The 13,385-nt window shown below is 43.0% G+C and overlaps 1 protein-coding gene and 1 pseudogene across 1 annotated transcript in view; one reads left to right on the top strand and one right to left on the bottom strand.

Annotated features, from left to right (window-relative positions):
- Positions 1-13,385, top strand: part of DCHS2 (dachsous cadherin-related 2) — a 315,764-nt gene that overhangs the window by 179,785 nt on the left and 122,594 nt on the right. Inside the window, exon 3 of the mRNA XM_062199052.1 lies at positions 4,940-5,171. Within this exon, the coding sequence (XP_062055036.1) occupies positions 4,940-5,171 (232 nt within the window). The remainder of the gene's footprint in view (positions 1-4,939; positions 5,172-13,385) is intronic.
- On the bottom strand, positions 9,988-11,938 carry LOC133765493 (palmitoyltransferase ZDHHC6-like; annotated as a pseudogene).

Raw genomic sequence — 13,385 nt, 5'->3', positions numbered from 1 at the left:
ACCCACTAGTGAAAACACCAGCCCCCTTTGTTGTGGGCTAGGTTATCCTAAAAATTAATATCTTGGGCTCTCGCCTTTTACTTAGAGAATAATTCTAAGCATAGGCTCAAACAGGCCTAAAGAGAAAGATAGACCCTAAAACAGTAGACTGTAACATCACACTTTCTGCACTGAAAATTCCATCCAGTCAGAAAATCAAGAGAAGCACCAGAGTTAAATTTTACCCAGTTAGACCTAACAGACATCTGTGTATAGAACATTCCCTCCAACAGCTGCAGAATACACATTTTTCTCAACAGCACAAGGAACATGCTCCAGGGTGGGTCATATGGTCCCAAGACAAATCTCAACAAACTTTTGAAACTAAAATTATATCAAGTATCTTTTCTGGTCATAATGCAATAAAGCCATAAGTCAATAACAAGAAAAAATTTGGCAGCTCTACAAATGCATGGAATTTTCAGTGCGGAAAATGTGATGTTATAGTCTACTGTTTTAGGGTCTATCTTTCTCTTTAGGCCTGTTATTAATATTTCATATATTTTGTTTCGTATATATTTGTGCTATTTCCTCTTGCTTGATTCACCCTTTTGTCATTGTATCATGACCTTCTCTCTTTTTCCTGCTTCTGATTTAAAATCCAGTTTATCTGATATAAGTATGGTTAGTCTGCTTTCTTTTATATTTCATTTGCATGGAATATAATTTTTAAAAGATTTATTTATTTATTTTAAAAGTCAGCATTACAGGGTGGGGGAGACAGAGAGAGATCTTTCATCTGTTGGTTCACTCCCCAGTTGGTCTCAATGGCTGTGACTGGGCCAGGAAAAAGCCAGGAGACAGGAGCTTCATCTGGGTCTCCCATGTGGGTGGCACAGCCCAAACACTTGGGTCATCTTCTGCTACTTTTTCCAAGCCATTAACAAGAAGTGGGATCAGAAGTGGAGCAGCCTGGACATGAACTGGTGTCCATACAGGATCCTGGTGTTGCAGGTAGCGGCTTCACCCACTACACCACAACACCAACCCACGCACTGCTTCAACTTTCAGTCTGCGCATGTCTTTAGTGGTAAAGTGAATTTCTTGTGAGCAGCTTGTAGTCAGCTCCTACTCTGTCCATTTAGTCACCCCTATGTCTTTAAGTTGAGAAATTTATTTATATTTAAGGTAATTATTGATAGGTAAGGTCTTAGTACTGCCACTTTGATACTTGTTTTCTAGTTTTATTTTAATTCTTTTCTTTCTCCTCTTTTTAATTTATTTTTATTTATTTGAAAGGAAGAATTACAGAGAGGGAGACACACACACACATACTCACACACACATTCATTGAGAGAGAGAGAGCGAGAGATTGATTTTCTATCTGCTGATTTCCTCCCCAAATGGCCACAATGGCCAGAGCTGGACCAGTACTAAGCCAGGATCCTGGAACTCCATCCAGGTCTCCCACTTGAGTAGCAGGGGCCCAAGTACTTGCATCATCTTCCCCTGCCTTCCCAGGCACGTCAGCAGAGAGCTGGATTGGAAATAAAGCAGTCAGGACTCAAACCCACGCTCACATGGGATGTTGGTATCGCAGGCGGCGGCAGCCTAACCCACTGTGCCACAGTGCCTGCCCCCTCTCCTTCTTATTTCCTCCTTTGTATTTAGTGATTTTCTCTAACAGTGTATTTTGAGTCCTATGTTTAATTTTGGTGAGTCTGCTGTAAGTTTTTGCTTTGTATTTGCCATGAGGCTTACAAAGTCACCTTTGGGCTATAACAAGCTATTTTGAAATCGTAGCAGCTTAATACTGATCATAAAGATAGGGAAAGACATGAACAAAGAAAGGCATTTTAAAATTCTGTGAAAAAACTCTGGGCTTGCACTGCATTCCTCTCTACATTTTGAGTTTTTAAAATATTCATTTAACTTGAAAGAGAGAGAGGGATTTCCCATCCCCTGGTTCGCTCCCCAAATGCCCACAACAGCCTGGGTTGGGCAGGATGAAGCCAGGAGCCAGAAACTCAACCTAGGTACCTGCGTGGGTATCAGTGACACAAGTCATTGCCTGCCTCCTCCTGGAATGTGCATTAGCAGGAAACTGGACTCAGGAGCGGAGCCCAGACATGCTGACATGGAAGGCACATGTGTCAAGTGGCATGTTATTCAATGTGCAAATACCTGCCCCCGCATCTTGAATTGTTGATGTTCCATTTTAAACCTTTCCACATTGCCTATCTCTTATCATATTAGTATAGTTATTTTTAAAATTATTTTAATTTCAGTCTTCATACTAAAGACCTAAATGACGTACTCACCCTGTTTACAATATTGCAGCCTTCTGAACTTGTCTGTCTAGTTAGTCCTTCCAGAGAGTGTTGCGGCTTCTGGCAGTCCTTCTTACTGATGTGTTAGTTTGGACAAACTGTCTTTCAGTTTGAAGAACTCCCTTTAGCATTTGTGTGTGTGGTGGGCGGGACAGGTCTGGTGGTGATAAATTCTCTCAGCTTTTGTATGTCTGGGAATGTCTTTATCTCTCCTCTGTCTCTGAAGGATGGCTTTGCAGGTGCAAAGCTGATTGGCACTTCATTCTTTGAGTACTAGGAGTGTCTCATTCAACTCTTGTCTAGCCTCTGTGGTGTCTGCCGAGAAGTTGGCAGTAGGTTGGATTGGGTTACCCTTACTTGCTACTTGCTACTTTTCTCTTTCTTCCTTAATAATCCTCTCTTTATCTTGAACCCTGGAGAGCTGGATTATTATCTTGAGATGAACTTGATTGAGGTGAACCTATCTGGTGTCCTTCTACTTTCCTGTGCCTTGGTACTTGTACCTTTCTTTAGATTTCAGAACATTTCTCTTACTATCTCTGTGAATATGCTTTCACTCTTTGCCATTCTCAGTTCTCTCTTAACCCCAATAAGAATTCAGATGTCTGCTCTTTTAATGCTACCCGAAAGTTCCTATGAGCTTCTCCACTGCTATTCTTTCTTTCTTTCTTCATTCTGCACCCCTTAGCTGCATAGTTTCAGATAGCCTCTCTCCTAGCCCACAAATCTTTCTCGTGTTTGATCTATTCTTCTACTGATGCCTCCTGTCCCATTTTCCATGAGCCTTTTGGAGACCTCTCATATGCATGGACTGCAAACACCATTTTGGCATCCAAAACAACTTACCTTCTAATTTTGCTTTCCCACGAACTTTCTGAAGAATTCTCATATCTCTAAAGATGGGAATCCCAATTTTATTTTATTTTAGTCCCCAAAGAGTGGGGCACATGGGTCTCGGAATGTGAGAGCCATTTCTGGATTCGTTGTTAACTTCATTCCAGACGATACTCTCATTCCCACCCTCCCTCGCGCAACATGTGCTTCCCTAGTGTCTGCACGGGGCAGTGCCCGCTTCCTCTCTTGCCACATCATCCCCCTGCCACAGGAGAATAGGAAGGAGGGGAGGATAAGAGAAAACCCAGGCTGTCGTGACGGACCAAGCATTCTTGTCAAAGCTGAAAGTGTCAAAATGTACCAGATAGAAATGAAAAATGGTGCTTTAAAGTAGGAACACATGTTCTACTTTGGAAAGATTAAAACTGCAGAGTATTCTTGTCTTCTGTTTTGTTCACTCCTTTTCTTGTCCTCAGATGCAGGCAACCAACAGAGTAGGATCCACTTCTCACTACTTTGTACGTTATTCAAGGGTACTTCAGAAAGTAGGCAAAGGGGTCGGTGTTGTGGCATAGTGGACTAAGCTGCCACCTACATTGCCAGCTTCCCATATGGGTGATGGTTCGAGTCCCGGCTGCTCCACTTTAGATCCGGCTCCCTACTAACGCGCCTGGGAAAGCAGTAGAGAATGACCAGGAAGAAGCTCCTGGCTCCTGGTTTTAGCCTGGCCCAGCCCCAGCCATTGCAGCTATTTGGGGTGTGAACCAGTGAATGGAAGACCTCTCTCTATCTCTCCCTCTCTGTCTCTGTAACTCTGCCTTTCAAATAAATAAATCTTTAAACATGTATACAGAAAAACAATTAAAAGATAATGTGCGTTTTCCAGGAACTTTATGAAGAACCTCTGAGCTTTCTAAAACTTGAAAAAATGCAGAATTCCAAACCAAATCTGGCCCCAAATATGTAGGATAAGTACCTTCACCATTTCTTTCCTCACTTGGGCCTCTATCAATTCTAGACTTGATTCCCAGAGCTTCCGAATGGTCTTCCTCCTCCCACCCTTGTTGCCTTTCAGTCTGTTCTAACACTGCAGCTAGAGCAGTAGCTAAGATGAAGTCAAATCAAGGTGCTCCTGTACTCAAACCTTTCCAGGGAGGAGAGCTGTGGTCCTCTCAGAGGCCCACAGAACTGCCCTGGCCTGTTCCTGCCTCTTGGACATCAGCCCTCCTGGCTTCCTTGTTGTCCCTGAGCAGGCCAGGAAGTGCGCTGCACTCCTGCCTCAGGGCCTTTGTACCTGCTCTGTCTGCTATCTGTTATTCTTTCCTGCTGGATGCTTTGAAGTCTAGCCTCCCTCACGTAGGTTGACCCATGGTTAAACGGTATCTTCTTAGCAAGGCTTTTACTGGGTCATCGCCCACTGACCTGCCTTACCCCTCCTCCTTAGCACTTACCAACATTCACTTTAAAATTAACGTACTTAGGGATAAAGAGATTGTCATTTCTTTTTGGCTGTTGGGACAATTTCCCTTGAGTATCTTTGGCCTTTACTCTGAACGTTTTGCCTATAGGAGCTTTGAGCAGCAACCTCATTCGTGTTTAATCATCAGCATTGACGTACTAGATATTGGTTTTCATGTATGAGCTCATCTCTCCAAGAATTTATGTATGTGTGTACATACATACATACACATGTGTGTCTTGTTGTTTCCAGTGCTGTCCCTGGATTCCTGTCATGTGTTCTATGTTCCAGTGTTCAGTAGAGACCCACATGTAATCACCATTCATTCATCCCACAGGGTGGGCTAAGTGCCCAGGCTTTTGTCCGTGTGGAACTGGAAGATGTGAATGACAACCATCCTGTGTTTAACCCATCAACCTACGTGACAAGCATCAGCAGTCACGCTCAGCCAGGCACTGAGGTCATCAACGTTCTCGCTACCGACAGGGATTCTGGGAGTTATGGAAGAGTGGCTTACGAACTCATTCCAGGAGAGCTGTCATCCCTCTTCACCATCGACTCCACCACAGGTATGTGAACACGGCCCAGCTTCCACCCTCTAACTAGGAATCCTTCATTGTTTCATAGCCGGAAAATTAGAAAAAGTGGCTTCTTATCCAATAGCAGGGGTGTTGCAGGACGGAGCCTTCCAGGGAGCCCTGCACTCTCTACTTAGGTGATCCTTGGCTCTAGTCCCAGCTTTGCCTGCTACTCATCTCGGGATCGTTATTGGGCTCAGTTTCCTTACCTTTACATTGGTGCCAATAAAATGGACACCGCAAAGTTTTCATGAGAACTAAAGGCAGTAAATTATGAAGAGACAGTTGGCTGGTAGTATTTATTTTGCAAATGTCCATTTCCCTTGATTTGCATGTTCATACCACCTAAGGATGACTCTGCATCATTCCAGGGTATGAATAGATGACGTTAGCTCAAGAAGATTTGTAGAGGCGTTCAAAGGAGACACCTGTCTTTGTACTAGGTCTGGCATTTCTTCAGTCTCTGGATTTTAGTTTTCTTGATTCTAAAACAATGCCTAATGCTCCTTTTAGTTTTCTAACATTATAATTGCATATTTGTTAAAGAAATCAGTAGACAAATTGAATCTTTCAGAAATAATGCATATCCAAGAGGTTATCTTCCCTTTTCTTTGGTTTGTTGCTGGTAATCATGTTTGAAATATTTGATTATGATAAAGTATGAAGTTTCTAGTATGTGATATTATAATACTTTCAAGACACTTAGAGATTTGGGGGTACAAAAATGAGGCTGCAAAAAAAGAAGGACTTTAAAAGATACATTAGTATAGTGCATAACAAACCATAATTTGTGCTGGGAAGCTAATTAACTTTGCTGTTGCGCTGAGCTGTGTGGGTGGGGTCCCTGGCTCTGCCTGGAAACCTGCCTCCTCTGGCTTGTGTGACTGGCTGGGGGATTAGTTGTTGACACTGGCAGTCTTTATAAGGCACATTTTTCCTTACTCAAAATAATCCCCTGATGTGGCTTCTTTAACATTTCGAAGATCAGAAGAAAATACTTTTGCCGGAAATTAGTCTGCTTATCTCGGCTTTTTCAAAATTCATCTTCACTGAGGACCTTCACTGCCTGTCAAATCATCAGCCCCTCTAGGGCACTAGCATTGCCAAAAAACATATAGGTCAGCCAGCATCAGGGCCCAAGATCTAAGAGCATGTAGCAGATTGCTTTGAAAAGACATCAACGCACTCAGCATCCAGTTTTCCCTGGAAGATGTTGAAGAATGAGCTGTCCTGTATTCTGTTTTTAGAAAAGTCCTTTTGCTCTGTTGGCTGTGGTCAGCCCCATGTGTCCCTGCCTGGCATCAGCTGTAAGACAAATGCCATTGTTAATCATGTGGGTCATTATCTGGGAAAGTATCCTGGCATTTTTTTTTTTTTTTTGTCTAAAGCAAAGACCAAATTCGTAATGGAAGTAGCTTTGGGTTATTGTTCTTGGCAGCTTTGATACCCGTGCATTTTGGTTGAAGACCTTTCTCAGACGGTGCCTGGAATGTGGCTGCCCTTAACCACAAGGATGAGGACTTCGCGAGGCCAGATAATGCTGTTTTTTAACCTTTAGCAGAGGATGGAACAGCTTCCTGACTAGCTGTGGGGAAAGGGTGTCCAGTGAACAGTTGGAGATCTCCAGTCTGAATGGTGAATTCCAGAAGTTCATCTCCTGGCAGGCTGCAACTGAGAGTATACGCCTATCTACAAGTATTTACAGTGTGTGAGGTGATGTTGAGATACATGTAAACAGTGAAATATCCCACTGCCTCACACACTTAGGATTTTTGTAGTGAGAACATTTTAAGATCTACTCTCTAAGCAGTTTTCTTTCTTTTTCTTTAAAAAAATTATTTTTATTTTATTTGAATGACAGAGTTACAGAGAGAGGTAGAGACAGAGAGAGAGGTCTTCCATCCACTGGTTTACTCCCCAGATGGCCACAATGGCCAGAGCTCCTGCCCATCCAAAGCCAGGAGCCAGAAGCTTCTTCCAGGTCTCCAACAAAGGTGCAGAGGCCCAAGGACTTGGGCCATCTTCTACTGCTTTCCCAGGCCATAGCAGAGAGCTGGATTGGAAGTGGAGCAGCCAGGATTTGAACCGGCACCCATATGGGATGCCGGCACTGCAGGCAAGGGCTTTAACCCACTCTGCCACAGCGCCGGCCTCTAAGCAGTTTTCAAGGACACATTCTTATTGTAGTCACGATGCTATATAGTGGCTTTTCAGAACTTATTTATCCTAATTCATACTTTGTGCCCTTTGACCAGCGTCTCCTATCTGTTCCATCCCTAACTCCAGCAACCACATTCTGTCCTCGGCTGCTATGGATTCTCCAAGTTCAGCTCCATGTGCAGTGAGATAAGGGAGTATTGGTCTTTCTGTGCTTGGCTTACCTCCTTCAGCACAGTGCCCTGCGGATTCACTCCTGTTGTAAAAATGGCAGGGTTCCCTACTTTTTAAGGCTAAATAGTATACCATTGTCTTTGTACTTATATACCACATTTTCCTATCCATTCATTTACTGATGGACTCTGCAGGTGATTCCATATCTTGGCTGTTAACGCTGGAATGAATATGGTAGTGCAGTTGTATCTTTGACAAACTTATTTCATTTCCTTTGAATATATGCCTGGAAGTGGGATTACTGGATCATGGAGGTAGTTCTATTTTTAACTTTCTGAGAAGTATCCATACTGTCTGCTATAATGGATGTACCACATTTTCTTTAATTTATTTATTTTTGGAATGATTTTATTTATTTATTTATTTATTTATTTATTTATTTGAAAAGCAAAGTTTACAGAGAGAGAGAAGGAGAGACAGACAGAGATCTTCCATCCGCTAGTTCACTCCTCAAATGGCTGCAACAGCCAGGGCTGGGCCAAGCCAAAGCCCAGAGTCAGGAGCTGCTTCTTGGTCTCCCACATAGGTGTAGAGCCCAAGCACTTGGGTTATCTTCTGCTGCCCTCCAAGTCCATTAGCAGGGAGCTAGGATCAGAAGTACAGCAGCTGGGACTCAAACTGGCAACCCTTACAGGATACTGCCATCCTGGATGGTGGCTTAACCCACTAGGCCACAATGCAAGTTCCACCACATTTTCTATATAAGGATATTCTTTTTTAAACAAATTTTATTGAAGTTATATACAGATTTAGGAACATAGTGATACTTCTCACCCTCACCTAGCCCCCTCCATGCTCCAACCCTCCTTCCTCCCTCTCCCATTCCCACTCTTAATTTTTACAAAGATCTGCTTCCAGTGAACTTAATGATAGTAAAGTTAACCCTACACTAAGTAAAAGAGGTGAACAAATAGTATGAAGAAAAAAACAATGTTCCTGAACAGAAGAGACAAGGGCTGTAAATAATCATCGAATCTCAAAATGTCCGTTTCTTCCAATACATTACATTTTAGGTACTCTATTAGTTACCTTGGATCATGGAAAACATATGGTATCTGTATTTTGGGGACTGGCTTATTTCCCTAAGTATAATGGTTATCAGTTATGTCCATTTTGTTGCCAAAGATAGGATTTTATTTTTTTTTAAACAGCTGAGTAGTATTCCATAGTATATACCATAGTTTCTTCATCCAGTCTTCAGTTGATGGGCATCTGGGTTGATTCCATGTCTTTACAGAAAACTTTTTTGTATGGTGATTTCTTTTGGTGTGGGTAAATTTCCAGGAGTGGGATGGCTGGGTCATATGGTAGGTCTATATTCTGATTTCTGAGGTATTTCCATACTGTGTTCCACAGTGGCTGCACCAGTTTACATCCCCAGCAATAGTGGATTAGGGTACCTTTTCCCCCACATATAAGGATAGTCTTACAGAATGAAGTATGGAGTGTTACTGGTTTTTGCTGTTGTTATAGTTGTTGCTGCTGCCATTTGTACTTTAGCTGGGCTTTGTGGCTTCCACATTTAGGCTTGTTTCTGCAAAGGCTACCAGCTTCAACACTGTCCAAAGAAACTGCCTATATCAGCAAATATTTGTAGAATAAATGAATGAATGCCATCTAGAAATAATTTAAAAAGTGACCAAAATTCTTAGTATAGCATCTTAGGAAGTTGCATGGGAGCTTCATTGATAAGAAGCAAGTTGTGCAGCTGGTTAGGCCACTGCCTGCATCACCAGCATCCCATCTGAGCACTGATTGGAGACCCAGCTACTCCGCTTCCAACCCATCTGCCTGTTAATGCACCTGGGAAAGCAGTGGATGATGACCCAAGTGCTTGGGGCCTGGCCACTTACGTCAGAGACCCAGACAATGTTCCTTGCTCTAGCTTTGGCTTAACCCAGCCCTGGCTGTTGCACTGTTGCAACCATTTGGGGAGTGAACCAGCAGATGGAAGATCTCTCTTTTTCTCTGTTAGCTCTCCCTCTCCCCCTCTCGCTTGCTCTCTCTGCATCCCTCACTTCCTCCCTCCCTCCTTTCCTGTAACTCTGCCTTTCAAATAAATAAAGTAAATCTTTTTAAGAAAGCCTCTGGGTCACGGCGTGGCCTGCTTCTCTGTCTCTCTCCTCCTCTGAACTCTCTCAGCCTCTCCCTCCAGCCTAGCAGTGCTGACGCTGTTTTTCTCCGCTCACCTCCCTTGGTCTCTGCATCTGTTCTTTCCTCCTCCCTTCCCTTTACAGTGGGAATTTTCCCAGCATTCTCAGTACCTTTCCATTATCCCCCACTCCTATTTTTTTTTTTTACAGAACATTCATTAATCTTTATTTGATTTGACGAAATCTGCATTATTAAAAGACAGGTAACAAAATCTGAGCTTATATTGAATCTGACAAATTAAGATCTACAGGGTCTAGAATATTTTGTAAGAAATATCAACCGAGGGGGAAATAAAAGCATCACATGCAGTTGCTCCTGGCAAAGAGGGAACTACATCTGCAGGTGAAGTCCAGAGTGTGCAGTGCATAAAAACATCCTAGAGGAAATGCAATTTTGACTTACTTGGTGAAATGGTTTTCCCTTTGGGGCAGAAGAAAAGGTGGCGGAAAGGAGTAGGCTTCAAAGGCATATGCAGAATGGCTTCTCCATTTCAAAATGGTAATAAAAATATTTAGATCATGGCACTAGGGCACCTTTGAGGCAAAGAACACCTTCACCAGAGTAGGCTCTTTGCATAATTCTTGAGTAATTATGTACAATTTTCAAGTAATAAAGCAGCTGTAAAGCGTCATTTCGCGTTTACGGTGGCTATCTGTTTTTCTTCTTGCCCTCTGGGGCCGGATCTGCTTCTGCATCACAGGGACACTTTCCCACACAGTTTCTCGGGAACCACCCTCTGATTCTTGAAACACCTTCTACAATGGAATCATCAAGAATTTTGTCTCCATACAACCAGTATCGTAAACCTCTCGTGGCCAAAATGAACTCCCGTTTTTGCAGCTGTATTTGAGGCTCTTCAGTGCAGGGGCTCGTGAAGAAGGTTTTGATTCCTTTGTTCAAAGGACAGCAGGCACCACTATAATCGTCTATTACTTTATAGCGAACACTTCTGACTCTCTTATCTGCTTTTTGTTTCAACTGTTCTATTGTTAAGCTATACTGGTGACAGCCTTCTCGTATTGGCCATTCCAGTCCATCTCCATCAGGGGCCCCTGACCAGGTATACCTGTTTGAAGTTCTTCCATCTATCTCCCAAATCATAAGGAACAACAAAGACTTCTTCTAGCTGATAATATTGAATTCGATCTTTAGCCTTCTCTTCAATCCATGATTCAATAGAAGTTTTGTTTCTGAGAATTATTTTCATCTGGATAAAAAACAACATCCCAACAGCTATAGTGGTTCCTCAAGCTAATCCCAAGGCAAACAAGGTGGCAGCAAACGCAGCTAATCCAAAGGGAACGATTGGAAGAGGATCTCTCCGGGCTGCACTCATATCAATCTTCACTGTGTCCCACCCAAAGGAGAGCCGATTATAAAGCTGTGTGTACATAGTCATAACAAAAATGAAAGCAGCATGGATACAACCCAGTGGCGCTACAGGAGAAACAGTGTGAATGAAGCAGGATTTTGGTAACCACAACAATTGTTGATCCAAGGACGGTGATGATCCATCTTCATTACACATCTGTTGCACTTTCTGCAGTGATGTGAACATGGTGCCTTGTATGCCTGGCAGACTTTACAATACTGGAGATACATGGTATCCTGAGAATTCTCCGGTTTCCACCCCAGAGGGACAAAGCCAGGACCAACAAACATGGCGTTGAAGTAATTATAAAGAATCATGATGGTCCAATTTATCAACATGATGAAATTCACACTTCCTCCAGTTGTATGTAAGGGCCAATACCACAGCACAGAGTCAATCATGGCCATCATGGAACATATTGCTATAACACCAAGGGCTATGATGGGACCCCAGTGACACAGTCTCTTTAGTTCTTGGAGATTTTCAAACTTGATAATTGAGCAGAATGTACCCATTTTGGCAGGGAAGAATGTCTTCCTACTTCTAAAGAATTTCAGATCTCCTTTTTCTGTGCACACATTTCCATGTGCCACGAGTCCACGTGTGTTCCTTAATTGTCATGCCTTCAAATTGTGGGATGCTAACGCAGATCACGCCATTTTCACAGCTAACAACTCAGAGTTCTTTATCCTAACTAGAAGGATCCAACACCTTGGTTGGAAACTCAACCTCAGTCTAGTCCTGGGTGCCCGCTCCACTGCCATCGCATTTCCGGGGCGGCCTGGGCTCACCCGGAACAGGTTTTCTCCTTCTCGGGTAATTCCGTCATGGACACCTCAATTCACTGCAGGCAGAAAGCAAATCCCGTTTGCCTGAGGCTGGGGCACAGGCTCCGCCGCGATCCTGCCTCTCCACCTGCGCCCGTGCCCCGTCCCCACTCCTATTTTTTTAAAGATTTATTTATTTATTTACTTGAAAGTCAGAGTCACACACAGAGTGAAGGAGAGGCAGAGAGAGAGAGAGAAGGGTCTTCCATCCACTGGTTCACTCCCCAGTTGGCTGCAACGGCTAGAGCTGCGCTGATCCAGAGCCAGAAGCTAAGGTCGTCTTCCGGGTCTCCCACGTGAGCCCAGGGGCCCAAGGACTTGGGCCATCTTCCACTGCCCTCCCAGACCACAGCAGAGAGCTGGATTGGAAGAGGAGCAGCCAGGACTTGAACTGGCGCCCATATGGGATGTCAGCACTGCAGGCGGTGACTTTACCCGCTATGCCACAGCGCTGCCCTTCCCCCCCATTCCTATTGAGCCTAAGCATTTACCTCAGTAGTTTGAGGATAAATTAGTTCTATAGTATGAATCAAATGTTGAGAATTGATGAGGCCATTTATTTGTTTTAACCCATTTCAATTTCCATCACTTCTTCCGGCATTGCTCTACAATTCCTTATTAGAAACATTCCATTCATAGGCTATGGGTCCATTCATCCTTTCATGTTGACGACTTCTATGGCAGATATGCTGTTGCCAGGCTTCCATAAATTGTGGTACAGGCTCATGTTCTCCTGAAGCGACTTCTCATTGGCCTGTTTGTGCCCTAACCAAGACTCATGCATTACAAATAGAGCCCTTTAGCTCATTGTGTTCATCTGGTAAGGAAAATGTTTTGGAGAAGACTCGAGGTGGGTGTGGCAATGTCATGGTTGTTTTCTCGTGTGGGTTTCTTTTCCTGTTCTGTTTTTGGTTTTCCAAGTTGTTGTTGAGTCAAAAAAACATTTTAGTAAAATGTGTTCAGGCACCAGGAAAAAGAGCCTGAATTGAGCCTACATTTCTCATATTCTCAGTTCATTGGTTTCCTTTGATGTGGGCACAAGGCAGACCATTCTGTTTTATGCTTTAGAAGGAAGAAACACAAGAGGCCTATTTATTAATAGTTCTTTTTTATGTTTTTTAATCTCATTTTATGAATTATATGTCGATTTTTCCCTCCATTGTTTGAAGCACTCTCTTTAGTAACAAGAAAAGAGCCTTTTTTGTTTGTTTTAACTTTTTTGTTTGTCTTATTTATTTTGTAATTTTATAGCAGAAGAATTTCACTTCTAGTTCAGATTATCTTAAGGTGGCTAACAGGTCTCAAGCATCTTTGTTCACCATTTACTAGAACTACGTTTAGTTAAGTTCCTGTAGGTTAGCTCTTGTTATAGAAGCAAGTTGTTGACATTCAGGAACAGTCAATTCCAGCCTAAGAAGAGTGTAGTGCATCTGTTCAGGGCGGAAACCAGAAGCCAGTTCA

This window comes from Lepus europaeus, chromosome 8, assembly GCF_033115175.1.
Source record: "Lepus europaeus isolate LE1 chromosome 8, mLepTim1.pri, whole genome shotgun sequence".
Taxonomy (NCBI): Eukaryota; Metazoa; Chordata; class Mammalia; order Lagomorpha; family Leporidae; genus Lepus; species Lepus europaeus.
Note: the sequence above shows the minus strand (reverse complement) of the source record. Positions and strands in the feature narration are given on the sequence as shown.